We start from the raw sequence: 24,606 nt of genomic DNA, 5'->3' as shown, positions 1-24,606 counted from the left end.
GATGCCCGAATGACTCTTCCAACACACTCTGGTGGTCCGCTTCTTGCTTCCTGGGTCTTCGTGCTTTCAGCCCTCTGGAACTCCTGTCACTGACCACTTGGTAACCCTCCCAGTGAAGCTTACCAGTTGTTACCCAAAGTTTCTAGACTATCTGAAAACCCCTTCGACGCCCCTCTAATCTGACACCGAGCAAATTCTGTTTCTTTTTTTTTCAAGAAAGTCGTAATTATGTAACAGTATCAAAAAATACTAAAAAAAACTTCCGCTCTGAGACATCTGTGGACAAATCAATAGGCCCAATGGTGGTTTCCTAGGTAGTAAAAGTAATGGAGTCGTTTGTAACTTTAGTCAAATATTCTTACAAGGTAACTGCCCGAAACTAATAGGTTTTGACTTTGATTATGATTTACCATCGAATTTTGGTAAATCTGTTGAAAAAAAAACCGAACAACAATCATTTTACTTAAAAACTGATGGTCTTTGAATAAATTTTGTACATATACGAAGAATTATTTTTTTCCTCAAATCAAAATTCATTAAATGGCTAGCATACTTTGAATTGTATAATATTTTAACATTGATTAAAATTTGTGCAGTATTTTAAAAAGCAAGGCGCGAAAGGTACACCCATTAAAATTATCTTTTCTTCTGTCGCGCTGATGGCAATTATAATATTCAGTTGACGTTAACTCTCTTTGACTCGCTGGTGGCTGAGACTTTTCCATTATCTCTTGATATGTCAAATTAGATTCTACCAAATCATAATTACGACTTTCTTGAAAAAAAAAAAAATTTTAACCGCAATATTCTAAAAAAACAAAGTTCGGTCGCGAGGGTAGGGTCGTGAAGACACAACCTCAGTCTGGGCTCTTAGAGCTCATTTTAGAAAAACTAATTCAATTTTTTGTTTTTTTTAGATTCATTGCTTCTCTTCCTGCGCAGCGATGTTTTTATTGCTTCTGCTCAATTTTTTTAAAATATGATCAGCAGCTTGCCAAAACTCACTATGTTGCTATTCAGTATTGTTTCGATGCACTCAAGTTCAATTAGTTTAAAATATTAAAACAATTGCTCAGCCTTTGCTTCCTTATAAGAAAACACATTAATTTTTTTTTAAATCAACTACAAGCAGAACCATTTTGAAACAGAATGGTTAATTTTATCAAGATTGGAAAACCCGCAAAATTATCCAGTGATGTTTTTATTTGAAAACCAAACTGCAAACTGAAAGAAGGTATGACAGGTAGATCTCGAAGCTATTTTTTGGACAAAATGAATGATGAAAACTTTTGCTTGTCGATTGAAAACAATTCACTTAATGAAATATCGATTTTTACGATAAAATCAGAATATTTTTTTAATTCAAATTATCGAGTTGACTAGATCTAGTAATTTGATTTTTCTTCTCCAGGTATCTTCCCCAGGTATGTAGAGGTTATCTTTCGTTCTTTCGCGCTGTTGGCAATAATAAAATTTGGTTGCGAGGGTGAAATAACTAAGACACAATTCAGTCGGGGCTCATAGAGCACAGTTTCCAAAAATTATTTCTGAAATATTTTGTATTTTTTGATATTTAATTAATCTTTCTATGTAACAGTATCTTTTTTGCCTTAGGTCGTTTTGTTTAAATATAATCAACAGATTGCGAAAATTTACTGTGTTGCTATTCAGTATTAGTTTCTAGCTGTTAGTAGTATTCGCTTAAATACAAAAGAACTGCTCAACCTTTGAAAACAAATAAGGAAACAAGCTAATTGAATTTATCAACAAACTACTAGCAGAACCTTTCTGAAACGATTGTTTCGTTTAAAAACAGTTGGAAAATCACAAAATTGTAACGTGACAGTTTAACCTCAATGACAGCAAACTGCCCGGGTTGACCTCCTTACACCGAAAATGCTTATCATACAATTCCATACATCAAGTGTGTGGGAAAATGCTTGTCATACAATTTTCATACAATTTCTAAAAATGGTTGAAAACTGGTATTAACTCATTTCTGTGGCTGTTTGATTCTAATAAAACAATCTGGTGATAAAAACTGAGGTTTTTGTTTTTTGAAAAAAATGCTTATCATACAATTCCCATATATGGAAATTGTATGACTGGCATTTTTTTGGTGGCGACACAAAAAATTTTTCAAGTAGTTTTGAAAATTTAGCCCAAAATTTTTTTTGTTTTTTTTTCAACCGCAAATCGATTTTACTACGCAAACAAACATTTTTCGAAAAAAAAAATTTTGCATGCAAAATTTAATATTTTGTGTGCATAACGTAGTCCTGGATACGATAAAAATGGCTTAATTTTTTCTTTTCACTTAATTTTTTTTTCAAAAACGCTGAAAATTCCTCTTTCTTTTGTATGGGGTGTTAATGTAAGCCTCAATCAATGTCTGATAATTTGAAAATTCAAAAACTTAATATAATCATCATTAAAGAATTTTGCCAAAAAATAAAAGTTTGTTACTTTTGTTATATCAATTGTGAAAGACAGCAAAATTCAGGTCGTTTTCTATGCATTTTAAATGCAAGACCGTCCAACCTTTGGTGTCTTGAGTAACCAAGGTCTTTGTCACTTGTGTTCGGTTGCATCTACAACCGAAAATTTAGAAAGAAAAATTCAAAATTTTTTGTTTATGGGAAAACATCTATCATACAATTTTCATATATGGAAAAATGCTTATCATAGAGTTTTCATACAATTTTCTGTACGTATGGAATTGTATGAAATTGTACGACAAGAAGTTTCTCATATATGGAAATTGTATGATAAGAAGTTTTGGTCAACCCGGGTGAAAGTTGAAGAACAGTCTGACGTTTTTATCTTGAATAATTCTTTTGACAAAATCAATGTTAAAATTATAGCCTGTCGATATAGAAAAAAATCATGAAATAGTAGTTTTCACGAATAATTCAGACTAACTTTTTGTATTCAAACTATTGAGTTCAATGAAAATTTTAATGATTTTTAATATAAGTTTGCTTCCCCAATTGTTTACTGTTGATTGATGTCTTTTTTTTCTACAAAAAATAAAACTCTCCTGGTCTTAAAAAATTTCGGTTAAGTTTTTTTTCTTTCTCACACGAGTTCTGACGGGAAAAAATGAAACAATATAATGCAGACGGTTAAATTTTATGCTAAAGACTTGGTGTAGAATTGCTGTCAAAAATTCATATACCGTTTTTCCATTTTCAGTTTACCTCAATTTTTGACCTCATAGGTATTTCTTCTTCTTAGGGCTTATTCTGAATTTGGACAATTTTAGGATCTTGTTTGCGGAAAAAAATAAACAAATTAACTTACAGGATGCTGAGCGTTGCAATTTTTGCAATGCAACGAAGCGTAGCATTGTGAGCTAGTGAGATGAAAATGAGACGGAGACAACTAACGAAAAAAAATGACAAAAATGAACTTACTTTTTGGAATAAATGAAAACTTCAATTTCAATTAACTGTCGAAAATAAGAAAAGAATCAGCATTCAATAAACTTTTTCTAGCGAGAGGCGAAAACGCAGACAATACATGGGTTGGCCATTGAGATGAAATTAATCAAATGCTAGAGAAGTTGGCATATAAAATTTTTGACCAGCTGTCTTGAAATTTTAAATTTTTACACCACAATCAACCTGAATTGTTTAAAATTAAAACAATATTACTGCTCCGAACGGCCCAAAATAAGTTAACTATGCCAATAAAACATAAGCCAAAACATTGTGGGTCAAATAAAATTTTGAAGCGAAAGAAAAAACAAAATGAAAATATGCTAAGTCATAGTAAAAAAACTTCCAGGGCTAAACTAATATTTGTAAAACACAAAACACTGCTGGCATCACAAGAAAAATCTGTGAAATGGCAAATGGGTCCACAAAACTAAGCCGCGACTAATTTGAGGCTCACTCAGCAACTTTTCGCGAAAAATATTCTCTTGTCAATCATACTGAAAAATTAAGGTCCAGCCGGGGTTCCAAATTCAAACCATAAAAAACAAGGCAACCGATTTACCTCAAAACCAAATGTGAAAATGACTGGGGTTAGTTAGGGTTCAATAAAGATGCAAGTTTATTAAGAAGAAAGATTACTAAGAAGTTTTTTTACGGAAAAATTCTATTTTCCGATTACAAGACCAACTGTTATTACTATTCATTGATAGGGATGGAAAGTCAGTAGATCAGAATACTCTACTCTCTGTGTTCTACAAGTATCGGAAATGGGTTATATTTTTTATTTTCAGTATGACAAATAGAGCATGGAGAATTATGTTTGTTTTCCAGAGGAAGTCTGCTCTTCTTAAAAAAAATCCTGGAGGCGATGCTGCAGCTTTGCAAACACGAACGAGAACGCAGCAAACAGTTAGGAGCTTTGAAGTCCTTAAACATATTCGCAAATGTAATCAACTTAAGGCAACCACACTAACTTTGCATGTAATAAATTAGAGTTTTAAATCAAATTGCAATAAATTATGTATTTCAAAAATCTCGTCAATTTTATCAGGTTGGAGATTGTATGAAAGAGGCTTTCAATTATTAAACTGTTGTATGAAAGAAATAGCTTTTTTCAGTTCAAATGATGAATTAACAAAGCATTTACTGTGTTAGTCTTTTATTAATCAGATGTCTAAGCACTTGGCTAAAACAACCTACAGATTCAAAAACTCCACCAAAAGTACTATTTGCGACTTGGGTTGAAAAAAAAGTTGCATCCTACTATCACACAACGCTACCGCTCGTGTACACAAGTTTCGTAAACTCAAACCTAACTTTCTGATTGTTTAAAATACCTTTTTGGATAAAACAGCCACGCATTTTGTCGCTTATCCCAAAAGCACTTATTTTTTACCTGTTATTTTGAATGCCTCCTCATAACGTATGGATAAAGTACCAAACTTTATTTTTTAATAATTAAACCTCTATCAGCGAGGAAAACACAAGTTTCAATTGGCTGATTTTTACAAAAACAACTAATTTAAAGTTCCTCCAAGAAGACTATTGGGAGCATAAGTTCAATTTCAAGCCCCAAAAAACAGCGCTAATGACCCTTAAGCTATAGGGTAATTAGCGCTGACTGAGATGATTTGCTTTTACGTCACTTTTAGGCTGGAAAAGTAAAAGCGCAGCGCTGTTTGGTCAGAGTTGAAATGTCGAGGAGTCTGATTTTGAACTGCAAACACACCCCGCTCCAAAATTCACATTCCAAAAAAAAATCGCACTCAATTTAATTCAAAATACATTAAGCAGTAACTTCAATTTCAGTTTCAACTTCATCAATTTCTAAGCTCAGTTCAGATTCACATTCATCTTCAGTAAGTTTTTGAGTATTGTCTTTTTGAGAGAGAACTTTTGCTAATTCTCTCAGCTCGGCTTGACTGACTTGGTCTGTGGCGTCGTCGTAGATGTCTTTCGAGTGGTCGTACTCGTAGTAAACATGTCTGCGCGCTCTTTCACGGTCAAGAGGGGTTAAGTAGCTGAAACAAATAGAAGTTACGATTTAGGATGTTGAGCAAGTAAGAATCGAGAATTATTTCGATAGGGGTTAGATTTTCAAACAAAATGTCGACTTTTTTTGATGCACAGAATCGATTTTCGAGCTCTCCAAAAACAGTCAAAACCCTATTTTTCAAAACAAAATTCCGGCGCAAGTTCTATAAAAAAAAATGGCCAACAGACAGTTTAAAAAGAGCCAACTGACTTGTTTTTTCGAAAAACTTTTGAATTTGGCCTTTGGCTGAAAAATGTGTGGCCTTTGGCTGCTGATGGAGTCCAATTCATTAGGGGGGGGGGGGGGGGTTGGGGTGATGTTGTCTGCTTTCCCCTACACTGAGTCCAATCCTGATTGATCAAAGCAAACTTGTGGCGACAGTCAATTGCATAATGCATACTCTTTTTGTAGAAAATTGAATACTTTCAAAGAGGATAGTTTTTCTCAGTTTAAGGTAATGCATTATTGGTTCAATAATTAATTTCTTTATTGAGCTGGGAAATTAAAATCCACTTCCGAAACTAAAACGAATAAACGTTTTTTTGGCGCTATATGCACTTAGAATTTTGGAAAGCGTACTTGGAATAAAAATCACAAGTCAAGCCCCAAAGAAACAAAGTAACTTCCAGACTTTATCTGAAAAAAAAAGATCTAATTCAGGGTCTTGACTTTGCTAATCGACACTTAGAAACACCGCAAAATTGCCCGCGCCATTGTTTCTAAATAAGATAACGAAGTCTACAAGGGAAGAAACTACTCACGAAGTGTCCATGTTTTTGAGGTTGAATCTCTCCCATCTGTAGGACCATGGCTTCGGCTGCATCTTCACTTTACCAGTGAACACTGGCACCTTATCTGGAATAGGTTCCGGCTGAAATCAAAACAAAACTTTTGAAACTCACAAAACACCCGGGATACTATAGTGAATCGTGGGGCGATAATTGGTAACATTTCAAAAAGCGCCAACACGCTGCGCAGCAATTAAGCATAAAAAATACATATTATTTGAAATAAGTTGATTTAGCAATGCACAGCAACCAAACAGCCATGCCTTAGTTGGTGTGGGATTTGATATGGAATGTTTTGCAAGACTTTCAAGCGATAAATCCTGATTAAAAAGCTTTGCAATGAATTCTCGCTATTTATATTTGATACGAGTTATCACTTGCGAATAAGTGTCGCCATGCCAAAGTGAACACCTTTAAACTAGAATACCTTCAATAACTTAATTCCAAATTTTTGCAAAACCAAACAGTCTAAATCAGTATTTAAATGCAGCAACGTGCATGCAGCAATAATTTCAACCTGCATATTGAGTGGAATAGTGCACATCCTGGGGTCTGCATTCCTGAGGAAGAGCAAATCTTGATCCAGCCACCTCTCCAACCTCAACACAGTGACTTTATGCACACGTGGACTATACAGTTCAATCTCCATCTCTACACCCTCTCCTGCGGTAGTTGACGGGGAACCAGAAGAGCCTGCAGTTTCTAGAACATTCCTGAGGAAAACAGAGTGTCGTATTCCGGATAGCTGGCTGCGGTAGAGTACACGACCCACGAAAAAGTTCATTCCTAAACAAAAATTAACATCACAAAAAATCAAACATAACCAGCTGGCAGGTGGAAAATAGCAAGGAACGCAAGGAAACCGAAAAACTGACTTTGTTGAAAAAAAATCTCAACTTTCCAATTTCAAAGAAAACAATAGATGCCCTTTGAGCTCTTTGAATTTCTCGAATCTATTTCTTATTTGTATTTTCTCAAGGGGGACTCCTTGCTAGGTATAAAATCTTTTCTTTTAGGTTTTTTTTTATAAAGGTGGGTGTAATTTCTATCGAACAGCACTATTGTAAAGGTTTAGAAAAACGTGCTCCACTTCTAGTTTTTCGGGATCATTACCATAAGGCTGTTCGATAGTGGAGTTTGCCTTCCTTTCAACAATGGAAATAAACTGAACATGAAAAGGAATCAAACGTCAAACCGTGAAAAATCAAAATTGCGCGTGAACAAACTTTAAGACTTTTTCCTTAAAAACACAAAAAAACCTATATAGTAGTACCCACTACGTTCATTAATCTTAATAATAAATACGCAAAAACAGATAGGCATATAAAAACAGTTCGGCGTATAATTTAGCTTAATAAATAGACAAAATGCAAATTTTACGAAAACTGATCGAAAGTTAACTGTTTTCTTTTAAAGCTCGAGGCTCCTAAATTGCCTTTTCCTAGAAACGTTTATTTTGTGAAAACATGTGCTCTTTTTTGCTTTGATCAAATTCAGATAAAACAAGCAACATCAAAACTAAAACAAAAAATTTTCCAGGGAACGCCAAAGAATCTAAATCGAACGCCACAAAAATCGAAACCCAACAAAAATCAGGCAACGAATATTTTACCGTAGCTACAAGAGCAATGGGTATGATATATATCAAAGGCTTAAGGGTTTTTCATAAAGGTGGATATTTTAAACTGGGTACCATAGAGGGGGAGGGTTGATAAAAGTAAAAGCATAGCCAACTAACGGTTGGACAAAGGGTAATGAACGCAAGGAAACCGAAAAAAAAACCCTCACTTGTGGTTTGAAAAAACTTCAGGTTTCGAATTTTAAAGAAATATATGCCTCGAATCTATTTCTTATTTGTATTTTCTCAAGGGGGACTCCTTGCTAGGTATAAAATCTTTTCTTTTAGGTTTTTTTTATAAAGGTGGGTGTAATTTCTATCGAACAGCACTATTGTAAAGGTTTAGAAAAACGTGCTCCACTTCTAGTTTTTCGGGATCATTACCATAAGGCTGTTCGATAGTGGAGTTTGCCTTCCTTTCAACAATGGAAATAAACTGAACATGAAAAGGAATCAAACGTCAAACCGTGAAAAATCAAAATTGAGCGTGAACAAACTTTAAGATTTTTTCCTTAAAAACACAAAAAAAACCTATATAGTAGTACCCACTAAGTTCATTAATCTTAATAATAAATACGCAAAAACAGATAGGCATATAAAAACAGTTCGGCGTATAATTTAGCTTAATAAATAGACAAAAACAATGGAAATAAACTGAACATGAAAAGGAATCAAACGTCAAACCGTGAAAAATCAAAATTGAGCGTGAACAAACTTTAAGATTTTTTCCTTAAAAACACAAAAAAAACCTATATAGTAGTACCCACTAAGTTCATTAATCTTAATAATAAATACGCAAAAACAGATAGGCATATAAAAACAGTTCGGCGTATAATTTAGCTTAATAAATAGACAAAATGCAAATTTTACGAAAACTGATCGAATCGAAAGTTAACTGTTTTCTTTTAAAGCTCGAGGCTCCTAAATTGCCTTTTCCTAGAAACGTTTATTTTGTGAAAACATGTGCTCTTTTTTGCTTTGATCAAATTCAGATAAAACAAGCAACATCAAAACTAAAACAAAAAATTTTCCAGGGAACGCCAAAGAATCTAAATCGAACGCCACAAAAATCGAAACCCAACAAAAATCAGGCAACGAATATTTTACCGTAGCTACAAGAGCAATGGGTATGATATATATCAAAGGCTTAAGGATTTTTCATAAAGGTGGATATTTTAAACTGGGTACCATAGAGGGGGAGGGTTGATAAAAGTAAAAGCATAGCCAACTAACGGTTGGACAAAGGGTAATGAACGCAAGGAAACCGAAAAAAAACCCTCACTTGTGGTTTGAAAAAACTTCAGGTTTCGAATTTTAAAGAAATATATGCCCTCAAAGCTCTTTGAGTTTCGAGAACAATTCATGATTGGTGCTTTGATTAACACTAACCCAATTTGAGAGAACTGGAAAATCTAAAAATTAAATTCTACTTTCGAAACTTAAATCGTTTTCGCGCCACTTCCACGTTCGCATTTGGATATTACTAATTACTTATTTCTCATCAGATGAATTTCAACTAAACTCGAATTATGCATCTACTCCTAAGTGCATTCATAAATGTATGAATGCACATCTGTAGTTATCAACAACGTTCAAAAGTCTAAAAACCAATACAGCTTCTGAGATGAGCTTTAGGCTGCCAGGGCCTTCTATATCATAAAGAACACCGTATAGCTGGTATTCAAAAATAAACCACGTGACCGCTACCTTACAGCACCAGACACTGAATAAAAATACATCTACAGGGTCCGTTCACCTAAGTTGAATATCGAAATCAAAAGAAGTAAAACAAAGGGTACCGCAGCGAGAAGTAATATTATCAATGCTATTTAAAATTTGTATGGAAAAGCTTTCTTCGTCACTAGATAGGGTTTCAACAGTTACATACGCAGACGATATAATTTTGATGACTTCAAAACCACAGGCAAGAAAACTTAGTCAAACTAGGCCATACCTAGGAGAGCTGCACAATTGGCTCGACAATAGAAATTTGAAACTTTGTGGCAAGTCATCATCAACCATTTTATAACTTGGACAAAGGAACTGTTCCTTGCTCCCCAGCTCGAATTTAAGAAAAATCCTGCTCCACTTGAACCGAAATTCGAATTAATGGACGCGAATTCTGATGGTTTACTCGAAACAAAAAACGCCAAAACCAGCAGTGGGCAGATGCAAAAACGAAACTATACTTAGAAAATTTGTCAGGAAAATGCAGGGTTTGTTCGAAGGAAATAAAGACAGTAATATATGACGGCATCGGGCTCAGTGAGCTGAACTATGGAGCACACATCTGATCTCTATCAGTCAACAAACAAACTAGAACAACTCCAAATTCAGCTAAAATTGCCCTCAAGAGAATCACTAATAGCGTAATGACGTCAAATATTGACGACTTTCACGATGCAACTAAAACTTCCCGTGGCGATTCGTCAGGAAAGCTTTCAGGACATCAGGAAAGCTTTCAGGAAATCACCACAATGAGGTTAACAACAAATTCAACCCTTCCAAGCTTCTAGGACTTGCGCCACCTCAAATGTCTGACAGCGGATATGAAGTACCTAGGATAGCGCACATATGACTAGCTCAACTAACAGCTATTTAAGTGATAATTGTGATGAAGGAGATTCCTGCTCAGACTAATATGAGTCGCAACACAACGCTCATCGTATTTTTAACTTTGTCAAAACCCGACAGTCCTTAAAACGTATGAACTGTGGCTTCAATCGTTTGAAATCTGAGTTCCTCAGATTTCATATCATGATGGAGCGGGAGCTCTGAACTCCCTTCAATCTCAGCATGAGGCGACGAAGATGCTGACTTCTAAATAGCACTAAAATTAAACGACAAAGAGCTGACTTCGAAATTGGGGACAGCAATTCAAGGCAATTCTTGTTTAGAACAATCAATTATGCTGGGATACAACAGCAGGGAAGAGAAGCACCTATACTCCCGCCGGTTCCTGAATTGCATTCACCAATAATTCGGCGATTTCCAGCAATAACTTCCGAAGAAATTCGACTTAAAACTTAAGAGTAATTAAGACAGTAAATTAGAAACCAGGATAACATCAACTGTTGGCAGTCAAGTTTTTGCGTGATATTTGGTACCCACAGACATGCCGAATAGCCAGTATTGTAGACTTGAAGAAAAGTTTTATCCAAAAAAGAATCCACTTATACTGTCGTAACCTGAATTGATGTCACCAACAGTTATGCGATATTCAGCCATCCCACTGAAACACCGGCAACTTCGACCCAACTCCCCTTCGCCGAGGATGGGCCCAGCCGGATTCGAACATCAAGCCTTTGCCATCTTAAGTTGTTGTTTTTACCTCAATGATTTTTGTCGTCGGGCTTTGTCGTCTCAAGCATGGGGATACAGCAACTTGGAAGAAAGCTAAGCGATCGAGCTACGGGAACCAAGCCGTCAAAAATAAACAGACTGACAATAGTCCGAAAAAGCACAAAACTCTAGTTTACAAAAAGGGCCCGGCCAGATTCGAGCAGCCATCCTTTGCCATCTAAAGTTGTTGTTTTATCTCTACGCCAGATGCGCAGGATGGTTGAATGGATTTGAATTTATAATTACTTAAGTTATTATAATTGCAGGTACTTCTTAAGCAGGCACAAGAAAGCCGAAAATACTTGAGCAGAAACCCTTCATGCCAAAAAAATACAAAAAATTCTTAACTTATAAAAATGTCAAGTCCCTTTCCCCTCAGAGCACACACACTCTCGCACAAAAAACACAAACTGTTTTTGGTCATAACGACACAATAAGAAGCTACTCAGTCGATATTAATTAAGCCGAAAGATATTAAGCAATAAAAACAAAATGAAAAAATCGAGCTGGTAAAATTACTACCAATGTGAAAAGCAAACTTCGATTCGGTCTGATTTTTAAAATGCTAAAATCAACTGCAAAGAGAATTGTTTACAGCTAAAAATAAACGATTCTTAGATATGGCAACTAAGCCGACAAAACATAAGCAGACAAATAACAGGTCAAAATTTTTTTGATCCGGAATATTTACCGTTTGAAAAACAACTGGCCCTGGTCAGATTCGAACAGAAAACCTTTGCCGTTCCACGAGCATTCGTTACCACCAAGTGGAGTGTGCAACAGACACTACAAAATTTGAATTCAATATGAAGCAAGGTACACCAGGAGTCCAATGAGTCCTGAAAAAAGCCTAGTACGCGATTGCAATACCCTTGCTTATCGCAAGGGTAATAACCATACTTCGCCCTGTAAAAAAACCCACTATACCATAAAGAAAATGCTCATATGAGGTTGAGAGCCCAAAAGGTCGGATTTCCGAGGCCCACAATGATCCGTGCTCGTTGATTGGGGGTGAGGCATCACTACACAACACAGCCCAGAAAAACAGCCAAAAAAATTGCAGGTACTTCTTAAGCAGACAACAACGGTTCTTCACGAAGGGCAGAATTACTCGTATGCTGGGCCTTTGACTCGTAGCTTAAATTACTAAGCACAGTGAAGAAAAAGATTCGCTGTTACTTTTCGTGTAACTTAGCTATGCAACTAATTTACTATTTTGAAAACATTTGATCTTCATGCTTTATCTCAAAAAAATCACGCATAACGCCATATAAGCATGCAAAATAATCATAAAAACAGACAACTCGTTGAGCGGAGAGGGTTGCATTGACTTGCCGTTTGTGGCGTGTGGGTCTGCGTAGTCCACTCTGAGAATCGATCCGGGGTAGAATTCTGGGATGTCTAGCCTCTTCCTTCTCTTCATCATGTCACTCCATTCCAGCCACTTCAACACTCTACTCTGCAACAAGTTAACAAACATCATAGCCAACAAACAGCAATTTGAAAGCATAATTCAGCACATTAATTTGAAGTTAAAAACATATCAAAAGTCGACATTCAAAAAAACAGCCCATCATTCAATAACACTTATAACTGGAGTGTTAGCAGAGATAATTTTCAATTATGTTGTAGTAGTAGTAGTAGTAGTAGTAGTAGTAGTAGTAGTAGTAGTAGTAGTAGTAGAACAGGATTTAGGGTTGTTATCCCATGGTTTTGTACCCAAAATGTAGTTTTAGTGTTAATGAGTTCTGAGTTTTCCATTTGGGTTACAGTTTCCACATGGACACATTATTCGCCATGTGCAGCTGTCCATTTCTGAGTATCCTTCGAAGAATTTCCAATAAGTTTCCGCTATGTCAGATTTCTGTATGTCAGTTAACTAGTTTGAGGTATGTCGAATTATGACATTGAAAAGTGCTGGGCATCTAATGAAGAAGTCTGAGTTGGTTTTCTTTAGGCGAGTTTTCGGTATTTGATATTCGTTTCTTTCATTTTGTCTCGTTGAGCTTTTGGTGTTTTTGGCATATTGGTTAATGTCAATTTCGTAGTTATTGCGAACTATAGAAATGAACAGAAGGAGGTCGTGCATTTCAATGTACAGAGACAGCGGTAGCATTCTTAATTTTTGTAGTCTACACTTATATGGGATATGTGAGTTAAGCATCCATTTGGTCGCCTTTCGCTGATCCTTTTCAATTGCTCGGAGGTTTGATTTCGAGTAGTGCATTTAGCTTAGAAGTTTTAGGACAGTTTTTAGAGAGGTTACGCTTTAGTGAGTAAAAAGCCGATAGCGACTTCTGACAACGCTTAGACGCATTTACATTCCATGAGAGAGTGGGTGTTACTAAAATTCCTAGATCCTTTTGTTCAGTTTCGATTTAGAATATTTCCATAAATTTGACCTTCCAGCTAGTTTTTGAAATTAACGAGAGTACATTTTCCGGTATTTAGACGCATTTGGTTTTTACTACACCAATTTTCAATTGACGTAGTGGCATAGTTCATTTCTGTTTGAGTTGTTGCTATAACCTTAAAGTCATCGGCATATCCAAAAGAGTCAACTAGATTCAAGTTATCTGGTAAGTTGTTTATATATAGTATGAAAAGTAATGGTCCCAATAGAGAACCTTGAGGGACACCACCTGTTGCGTAACATATCTTAGACTTTGCTTTGTTTATTCGCACATACTGTTTTCGAAGAAATAAATAAGAGGCTATTAGTGCTTTTCCTCCAAAACCATAACACTTCAATTTATGCATTAAAAGTTGATGCGGAACGCAGTCAAAAGCTTTTTCAAAATCTAGATAGAGCTCTGTTATATTTTTGGTCGTTTGGTCATCATAATTTAGGTATACTTGATGTAAGCAAGCAAGGAATTGGGTAATTGCTGAAAGTTTTTTACGAAAACCATATTGAGAGTTATGAAGTTGATGTCGCACTCTTTCATAAATGTAGTCAAATAAAACCATTTCGAAAATTTTTGAGATGCAGCAAACTTATCGGTCTGTATCTTATCAGTAAACTTATCGGTCTGTATCTTTTAATATCGCATTTGTTCCCATCTTTGAAGATTGGGACAACTTCACTTAACTTCCATGTTTCTGAGAATATACATTTATTCAAAAAAGTTTGAAAAATTAGGAGGACTGATTTTGATACTGTTTTCGCTAAGTTTGTGTAGACAAGATTTCCCAAATTATCTGGACCTGTTGCTTTATTGATGTCTAGTTCGAGCATTATTTTCTCAATGCAGTCTTTATTCATCTCGATGTGGTTGTATTTTGCTTTTTCAAAGATACTTAATTCGGTTATTTGTTCCGCTTTCGTAAATACACTACAGAAGAATTAATTAAACGCATCGCATTTTTGTCTGTCTGTCTCAAGTTCTTTGCCGTCAAGTTTCATTATCGAAGGTAGTCTAGGTGCTCTTCTTATGCTTCGCAAACACTTCTGAATTGTACTAAACTTTCTTGGTGCAAAAATCTCTAATTCGTAGTTTTTCAGATCTTTATCAGCAGAAATTTTTATTTTTTTCTTCTAAGTTTGTAGTTTTAGATAGAATTTCTGGATTCGGACAGGATTGCTGTTTCCGAAGTAAAGTTTCTTTGCGCTTAATAAGGTGGGAGGTTGGGGGTGTGATCCAAGGGGGGAGTGTGGCTCTATGTTCTGTTACTCTAGGTATATTTTCTTTCAGAATTCTCCAAAGCCAGGTGTACCATTGATCAAGTAAAAAATCGCAGCTACTAAAGCAAAACGGTGTGAAGGGATTATTGATTATTGTAGTGTTGATTTCACTCCAATCTGCTCTTTTGAATGACTATTATACTTTGTCATCACTTCTTGTTTCAATATGCCTTTGTTTCAGATCGATTTCTGTTAAAAGGCATTGTGATCACTGAGGTTTTTATTTTCTATTGAATACATTTTATTAACATTTTCATCAATGAATGAATTAATTATACGGGAGGGGTTGTTGACTAGGAAAACATCTAAGCTTTTTGCTTTTTCAGGCGCCAATTTTTGTTCAAAATTGTAATCAATTAAGGTTTCAAGGATTAGATCTTCCTCGGGATCATCTGATGCCATTGCTTTCCAGTCAGTTTTCGAAAAATTTATATCTCCAGTTATCATTGTTTGTTCACAATTCAAGTCTTTTGCAGTTGAGCTAATTTTGGTTAAGAAATCAACAATAGAAAAGGCTGTTGGTCTATGTGGGCTATCTTTTGGTGGGCAATAAACACAGCAAATGAGAGAGGATATATTTTCGAAATCAACTAGTCTCAATGTAACTTGTTCAATATTTGAGTTTATTGGTACATGTTGATGTTTAGAGTTGTTTCTGATGGCAATTAAGACACCGCCATGTTTCGTCTGGTAATTTTTTGATGGTCAATCACATCTGTAGATTTCGAGAGGGGTATGAAAAGAGTTTCGGATCTTACTTCAACAGTCAGCCATGTTTCAGTTAGACATAAAATATCATGTTTATTTGAAAGACAGATTGCATTTACTAAACAAGTTCGCCGTGATATTTCTATCAAACTTCTTACATTAAAGGTGAGTATTGTTGATACCAGTTTTTGTTTTTGGGTTAATCAGGCTGAATCGTCATCGGGTTTTACTTCTACCCAGCCGTTTTCAGTTTTTCTAATTAATTTTAGATTTCTTAGTCGCAGTTGTGTGCTCTCGAATTTTCCGGATTTAATGATATCACGTCTTGTTTTAAGCATGTTGTTTTCGATTTCCTGTTTATCAGGTGTTAGCTCTTTGCTTATGAATACTTTGTGTTCGTAGCCTTTGAGCTTGTGTAGAGAAAGAAGGATTCTTCGTTTCTCCCATGGCGCAGAGACTCTTAGAACTAACGGACGATTTTTATTTTCCGCGTATTTTCCGAGTCTTCTGAGATCACTTATTGGGCACTTGACGTCCATCACATCAAGAAGATGAATCACTTTTTGCATATCTTCGTCCGCTCTTGACCTGGCGTCTGTTGCCTCTGACTCGGTTATGCCTCTTATGCGTATGCCATCGTATTCTTTTTGGGATGCTTTCCCGTTTTTGGGTGTGGGTTTTTTCGCTTCTGGCGCAACTTGTTTTTGTTGCATTTCTGATTTGATTTCAATCATCGCTTCCTTGAGTTCTTTGATGCCTTCTTCGATTGTTTGTATTTTTTGAGTGCTTTCATTCGCATGTTTAGTATTAATAATTGCATCCTTCTGGTTATTTCCCACACATCTGTTACATAACAGAAGAACATTATTGTTCAGTTATTTCAATACGTTTATGGCATTTTCTTCCAAGTCTGTACAGTTTGTAGTCATGTGCATACTTTCGCCACATGACCCACAGTTATATACTGCGTCTCTTTTGTTTATGGGTTTTGAGAACTCATTTATTTGGGGCTGTTTGAATGGGTTTTTTTGGGGATATGTTTTGTTGTGATTTACTATCGGGCTACTAGCTGGTAGATGTATTTAGATGAGAAATCACCTCTCGTCGTGGAACCCGTTAGGAGTTCCGAGAGCTTGAGATGACTTAAAGATAGAAAAATAAGCAAGTCTATAACAGTGGAACCCGTATTGGGGTTCCGAGAGCTATAAACTCACTTAGAGAGGCTTGTAGGTTCCGCAATTGCACCACTGACAGCAGTGAAATACTTCTGTGTGCTTGTCTTGGGATGTTTCCAAAGACCACTTTGATCGCAGAACGTTGTTTTGCAGGATTGTTCGAAGACCTCTCAGGGATTCTTGGGTTATGTGAACGTCGTCGTTTGCGATATCGGCTTCACAGTATATTTTCCGTTTAATACTTCTATAGACCCAAGTATCTCCTATGGCCTCGCGTTGAATAACTTTGTCTACCTCGAGATGGCGATCTGTTATGTCGTTGGTCAATTTATCAACTCCTGGGGGGATGCCTAACACGTATACCCTTTCGCACAGATGGGATTTCCAATGTCTTCGGGATCGCGTGGGGAGGGTTGGGTACCGTTGAAAGTGTCGTTTCCGCCAATAAATAAACAGATTATTTCGTACTGACCTTTCGTTGGTAAATGATTCTGTACGTGAAAGATCCTACCACCAGGAATTGACAGAATGTTGAAGTTCGGGATGAATGTATGCCTTTTTTACCATGGGCTTTATGATGGTTGTTTTACCCACCCATCCCCCTCCATAATTGAATTTCTGCTTAGGAAACTATATCAGCATCGTGATAATGTAATGAATATTTGGATGGTAACTAATTAATGTGAAAAGAAAAGTTACTCATACCTTACATAAATCACACATTCAGCCATAATAAACCGAGAATTAACTATGAAAAAAAAATTGAAACGATTGTATGAGGATCCTGAAAAGTAGGCTTCTTTTTCCTTAAACATCCACCGCTTTTGCGGCTATTATTTTTCCTATTATAGCTGTCTCATACCCCCCCCCCCTAAATACAGCCCCATAATAGAAAAACCCTATTTTGGTGGGGCTTTGATGCTACATTGGGGTGGCTACAAAAGGAAAATAACCCACTTCCTTTCTGACACTTTAAAATTAGGTTCCGGCAAATTTAAATGGTAGCTGCTACTGTGGTTACTTGCCTGGGCAAATGGGTAGTTGGACACGAACTCAGGGGGCAGGTCTCTAGGGTGGGTCTCTCTCTCATTATACAGCACTCGAGGCAACTCAGAAGATAGATCATTCAAGTGAGTGGATGACTCGTGTGAGTCCACTGAAGCACTAGTGGGATCAAATGAGGTCACCTGCGTTCGAATAAAGAACATAGCTAACAGATGACTGGAAAAAGGTGTAAAAGAACAAGGAAACAAAAAATATTCGAAAAAAAATGAAGTTAAAGCTCTAAATTTCAAGACTTTCATTCCGCTGAGAAATCTGACAAATTAAATCCACGTTCGAAATTAGAATTTGATTACGTTTTTCGTGACCTTTGCAATTTCGCTGTTCGATAGTGGAGTTTGCCTTCTTTTTAACAAAGAAAATGAAAAGATTTTAAAGAATTCAATGAACGCAAGTAAAGAGAAAAACCGGGCTTGTTGAAAAAAAAACCGACTAAACGCAAGTAAAGAACTCAAGAACAATTTATGATTGACAGTTTTCATAAAGATGAATCAATTTGAGAAGACTGGATCAATAAGTACAGTTTTTATTCCGCTGGAAAATCTTAAAATTAAAAACCACTTTCTAACTAAATTCGATCACATTTTTCGTGACTTTTACAATTTTGTTGTTGATAGTGGAATTTGCTTTTCTTTTAGCTAAGGAAGCAAACTGAACTTGAAAAAAATCAAGTCGAACCGCGAAAAATCAATATTGAGAGTTAAACAATTACAACGACTGCTTAAATCTCAAAAAACTCCCCAATGAAACTTTTGAAGGCCGTAGAACGTGGGGTACAGAAAAAAGAGATGAGCGGAATATGCAAGCACGTAGAAGAACAACCAGTCTTTCCTTTGGTACCTTTTTTTGAAAATCGGCCCAGCACTTTTGAGAAAAACCAGATGTTTTGCGGAAAGTGAAAAATAATAAAAGCGTCCCAAAAAAAAATAAATTGAATTAAAACCACAAATTCCATCCATTCAATGAACAATCGAAGCAGCTTCATGCTGAAAAATAATTCAGTTCCACCTACTTGTGACGTGTGTGGTGTAGCTGCAGCATCCAAATACTCAACAGTTCCAGTTTTAATCAATACTTTCTTGCTGTCGTGAGCACAAAACCGACAAAACGCAAAGCCGACATGTCTTATTTTGAACATAACTCAAACCTGAAGATGAAACAATAGATTAAACATCACCAACAAAAAGTTTACTATCAACGCTACGAATGCATAATGCTCTTTGAGGTACCCAATTTTGCGTGGCCAGTAAAACCAAGCTAGGTCAAATCTTTCACATTTGAACAACCTAGGGAAATCATAGCTGTGAACACTTCATCAAAACTAAGCAAATTTGATTAATTAGGATAAAAATTAAGATCCACTTCAGCAAAGCAACTTCGGTCATGGTCTTCGCGCCATTTTTGTATTTGTCATTGGAGAGCGTAATTTGCGTCTATATAGAAGATCAAGAAAAAATACAGAAAAAAGTTAGGTCGACTTGGTCCCAGCACTCTCGAGTTCGTCAATGACTTAGGTAAACATATATTTCTTGCCACTGCAGAGAAGAGAGCAACCGAGTATCTTAGACAACATTTGGATTGGGAGTAGCTGTGCAGATGGGAAATGCAGCTGCTATCATCGAGACGTTCAAGATCGATCCGGGCCCACTAGTCGTCAACGAACTGATTCGCTGATCCACAACATGAACTGTTGACTGTTATTTCTATTTCCTTTGTTGAATTAAACTTTCGCTTCTTGAAGAAAAAGAGACTTAACTCAATTGGTGGAAGCATTAAAACGGTCCGTGCACAGGTTGCATAGAGCCATACCAACGCTATGCAAATACATCAGAAAATTTTTATAAATCAAGTCAATTTTAACGCATCCAGAGAATTGTCAATTAAAATCTACCCACCTCGATTATAGAACAGATAGAATTGTTTATGTTGGATGTTTTTTAAAGTCTTTGTACCCTTTAAGGCAGAGGATTACACTCCTCAGAAATGCAAAACATATTTAGTTCTTATGAAATTTAATGTGTCCAAGTGTGATTCGTTCCGTTTTTCGCTTAGCTTCCCTGCTAGTTCCTGGACAGTTTTTGTAGAGCTTGGTGCAGCTCCTTCGGTACACGCAAAATTAAATGGAACAAAGCTGCTTTGTTCCACATCAAGAATTATTTGTTGGTATTTAAATGTTTCGACACTTTCATGATAGTTTTAGGCGTCAGATATAACTTAAGGGCAGGATTTAACATGGTGGTTAAAAGTTTTTACATCAAAAAAAATCGGCTGAATTGGCATACCCAGAGTCCACTTGCCTTGATGTGTAACATTTGCCCAGAAATACATATCGACGGAAAATAAAGCAAGGTTATGAAACATTTGTCTAGCGTCTAAACACAGCTTCATATGCTTTTAACCGTCTCTACCAAAGCCAGTTCTATGTGTGGTCCTTTAAAGTTGGGCCGACAAAATCAATACTGTTTTGGGCTATCGGCCAGAACGCGCAGATTAACTTAATTTCATGTAAAATAGTGAGCTCCTGGCTGGATCACAGTATCCTCAGACCACGAGGTCACTCCTAAAGACAGGGCTACTACTTATTTATTAAACTATTATTGTTTTTCTTCAGACGATAAAAAGCATCATATCGATCGGAGATGGATCAGTCCTTTCCCTCAACTCCTAGCTTCTCATTATCTGAAAACGAACTTTGACAGTAGTTTCGGTTTTCTTCCCGAGACCTTTCCGGATTCTGGAATCCAGACAAAGAGTGGTCTTGTCGTCCTTCTGGAAGTGTGGTGAAATCCTCCCGATACCCCTCCGCATTCTCGACAATTGCTCGGTAACGATTGTACAGCTACAATCATTACAATCCGGACAGCCTCGATTGCAACTTCAATACAGTCTTCACGTCTTTCTTCTCTGTCGAGAGTCTATGTTGCTGTTTTCTAGCAAAAATCGGTCTCTTCTGATTTTCTCCGTTTTCATTGTTGATGAAATTTCAAGGTCGTGAAGTGTCTTTATTTTCAAACGAATTTAAAAAAAAAACTTCGTCACTTCAAAATAATCTCTCCCAGTTGGTCAAGCTGCACAATAAAAACTGTTAATCCGTCGAAATTGTCAAATTTCCCACTCGGATGCCTTTAAAAAGTTTCGATATTGCCATGCATTTTGGCGCCCTTCTGGTCGAATGTCACTTTGTAAAGTCGAGGGTCATCGCCTTCCAACGAGTAAAGTGTTGGCTCTATTTCAAAATCATGGCATTCTTCGTCCAGGAGTGTCGCAAAGGTATCACGAATTGTAACAGTCGCTTACTTATGTCACATATCGAGTTAAGAAAAATAGGCCCTATAACCACTGGCTCAAGGGTCAGTGACACTATCTCTTGTGCTTTTAAACCTCATTCAGTCGGAGTCAATTTGGTTCGTGTAAGGCATGAGACTATAAATCGTGTTACCGCTTAAAAGCCACTACCAAATTACCCCCCTCTCTAGAAATAAGAACGTCCCCATGGCAAGGTCTCTAAATACCTAAAACACGCGAATGTGAACGGTATTAAAAACAGGGTCGGAAGCTTTAGTATATCTTTAATTTTATTAGACAATGAACCTTTGATCCATTTCAGAGGGATCAACCTAAAACTCGCCTCATCTCAACATAATCACATTAAATGCACTCGAGAAAATTATATTAGGTACTCACATAGTGGCGCGACTCTATAATCAAGTAAATGGTAATAGTAAAGCAACTCTAGAAGTTTTCTGCAATGAGTAGTTTTAAACAAACAAGTTTAATCTTCTGAACCATTGGGCAGCTGCAGCTGTCCACCTTTTCAGTCAAGGTTCCCCTTCTCGCAACGACGATACTCTCGCAAGATTTCACGTTTCTCTCTATCAGAAACAAGACAGCTCTATTCAAGTTAATGATTGCAGTTTTACTTTTGACTATTTCTTATCGATTTTCTTGCAAATTGATATTTTTTTTCTGATCAAATTAACTTCTGATTTTCAGTTGTCGCGAGAAACTTGACCATGACATGATCGATTCGATTTTTTGAAAAAAAAATTGTCCCCAAAATCAAGGTTAAACTTCCAAATCAAAGTCAAGCTTCCAAATATGACCGACTGGCATAAATTCCATATGCCTTAGGTGAGTGTATCCACCTTTGGGACCGTGTAGAGAGTAGGTCAGTGTGAATGGTTATCCACATGGTCATGTATGTTGAGTTTTTGGTGGTTCCCATCCATATCTCAGATGTAAACCATCTTTAAATTCTGATTTGTTGATGGAAAATTGTTTTTAAGGGTGTCACACTTAACCAGTTTGATGCTCCTTTCTGTGATGCTACAATTTTATCAGCTTTTCAGCTTTTTTTCAATAGAAATTTTCCATAATTTTAGCCTTTCCTGAGAGTGTGATATTCTGTCTCTCAGCTTTGATATTTCAATTTATCAGAGTTTGTTCCGATTCTGCTATTTCTAGATCACTGTTTTCTATGGATCACAAATGGCTTGTGACCATTCATAAAGTCTGGAAAAGAATGTGTTATTGAGAAAGTCTAATCCTCCCATTCTTAGTGGTAGTGCAAAAGGGCTGCGATCTTCATCGGTTATATGGTTTTTACCAGTAATAGTAGGAAGTAACTGCTGTCTTATGTTTTTCTCAATTTTGAGTTGTTCTGGTTAGAAAGCCTAACTTATTTTGAACTCCTTTTGTGTAGCAGGAGTACGCAGTTTGTGGCGATGTTTTTAGCTACTTTCGAAAGCTTTTTTTTAGAGTAGTTTTCTTTTCAGTTTCGCGTACCATGTTTTAATTGCATGCTGATGGTGTTCCTATAACCGAACCAAGGACTCTTAAATTGTCTCCCATTATAAAATTTGTGCCTTCGAATACCTCTATGGTGCTTTCCCGGCTGATTTTCTTGCTATGAGTTGACACTTGGAAGGCTTCACATTGTAGACGAAAGCCTTTCTGTGCACATCCAGGTTGTTCAGTATTGCACGGAGACTCATAAGATCACCTGCAGCGCTTCCGTCAGCTGCGTACCACTTTTGGGTGACATTAGGTTTTGCAGGAGCTTGACCAGTGGGATTATTCCAGTTCCTTACAAAGCCCTTGCGAGGGGATCACCTTGCGCCGTGCCTTCGGTAGATGTCAAAACTTTGTTAGATGTGTTTATGACAAATAATTTTGAGGAATGTTTATATGAGTCGGCCACCGAATGTTGTTGTGCCGGACAAAGAATTTCTACAAATTTTTTGAGCAATTTCTCTATTGAGCGAGTTGAAGGCATTATCTGCGTCAATAATTAGTATGGCGTCCGTTTCCGTTTTCTCAAATTTGTTGCTGAAGTTTTTTTCTGATAATTTTCTTACACAAATCAAATATAAGTTCTTATTTTTCGCAGGTCAATTTTTAGGAACTTGTTATTGCCAACGAAGCTAAATTAAAGCATGCAAAATTAGTTTTAACGCGGTAAAACTAAGTTTTTGGCAACTTAAATAAAAAAATTTAGCCAAAGTCGAGATCGAATAAAAAACGGATGGGTCTAGGTCTTTTACTAGACCGACCTTTTACAAGATCCAAAAACAATAATTCAGTTATGATAATTTTAGTTTGGTGGAAGAATTGAAAAGGAAGTCGTAAAGACGAACAAAATTTTGCTGAGAAACCGTGAAAACAGTTTCAACTAAACTAAACAGCGTCATTATATCTGTCAATCAAATTTGTTAACCGAGTCTGGCAAAAATTCAAGTTATTATCTTTTCTGGTAACAAGTCGGTCCTCGGTAAAGACCAACTCGCTCACTTTTACAGACAAAATTTAAACGAAACCTCAAAAACTTTAAACCGGTTTTTCATTATGCACAACGTAATTTTTTCTACCACTTTAGATGCCGTTGACTCGAATTTCTTCAACACCAGACTTAGCTCTTCCTGATCTCCTCCAACTGGCAGACTTGCGTTGGCCACTTTCTTTTCGCTCCGTTGCCACTCTCCATGTATCTACCAATTACTTCCGCAAGATCCGTCTGCTAGATCGCCGACGACATGCTTGCTCGCTAAGTCCGCTACTTAAAAACAGGTTCCACCCTTCTAATTTCATCCGAGATTGCAGGAATATGTCCTGGCTATTTTTCCATTCCGGTACTTGCACTACTTCAGTATGATCAATCACATTTATCCTTGACAATTCATTTGGGTTTCTGAATCGGTTTACGACTTTATTGCGCTTTTTCTTGTCTCATCATTGGTGATGACCACTGAAGTATCGTTCAAAAACTACTGATCAAGTATCAGTTTCTGACGTCCAATTGCCATATTTTTTCATTTAGGTTTGTCAAGCCGCAAGCGACTGTGCTTCAAAATCAGTCATCCGTATATGATTCGAAGATGTCTCATTTTCATGCCAATTCTCCTTGGCATTCATCTTTCACGATTTCTCCTCTTTATCTTCTTTTGACACTGGGGGGGGGGGGGTAGGTAGCTCGGTGGTTCTCGAATTCGAATGCTCTTGTCCCGTAATCTTCAAATCAGTCGTTTGAGTTCCTTCGTTTTCCGTGACCCAACGACTTTCTTCCATTTCGTGCAATGAGTTCACCTCTTCTGTCTCACTTCGCATTTCCTCGTCCCTAAACCTGACAAATTTGGATTTGCTTAGCACTCATTGCTATGTCCCTGTTCTTGCTGACCTTCTGGAATCTTCTCGCAGTCTGATCCGTTCTTCTTTGGAGTTTTCTTCATTTTCTATGTTCCTTTTATTATCTCTTTT

The 24,606-nt window shown here is 36.6% G+C and overlaps 1 protein-coding gene across 1 annotated transcript in view; it reads right to left on the bottom strand.

Moving 5' to 3' along the window:
- Positions 1–5,197: 5,197 nt before the first annotated feature.
- Positions 5,198–24,606, bottom strand: part of LOC134840604 (large ribosomal subunit protein bL19m-like) — a 250,826-nt gene continuing 231,417 nt past the window's right edge. The window contains exons 2-7 of the mRNA XM_063856531.1: positions 18,866–19,002; positions 17,817–17,978; positions 12,559–12,682; positions 6,781–7,049; positions 6,237–6,346; positions 5,198–5,461 (exon numbers count right to left, since the gene is read on the bottom strand). Coding sequence (XP_063712601.1) covers positions 5,227–5,461; positions 6,237–6,346; positions 6,781–7,049; positions 12,559–12,682; positions 17,817–17,978; positions 18,866–18,991 — 1,026 coding nt within the window. The 5' untranslated portion in view covers positions 18,992–19,002 and the 3' untranslated portion in view covers positions 5,198–5,226. The remainder of the gene's footprint in view (positions 5,462–6,236; positions 6,347–6,780; positions 7,050–12,558; positions 12,683–17,816; positions 17,979–18,865; positions 19,003–24,606) is intronic.

This window comes from Symsagittifera roscoffensis, chromosome 2 (genome assembly GCF_963678635.1).
Source record: "Symsagittifera roscoffensis chromosome 2, txSymRosc1.1, whole genome shotgun sequence".
NCBI lineage: Eukaryota > Metazoa > Xenacoelomorpha > Acoela > Convolutidae > Symsagittifera > Symsagittifera roscoffensis.
Note: the sequence above shows the minus strand (reverse complement) of the source record. Positions and strands in the feature narration are given on the sequence as shown.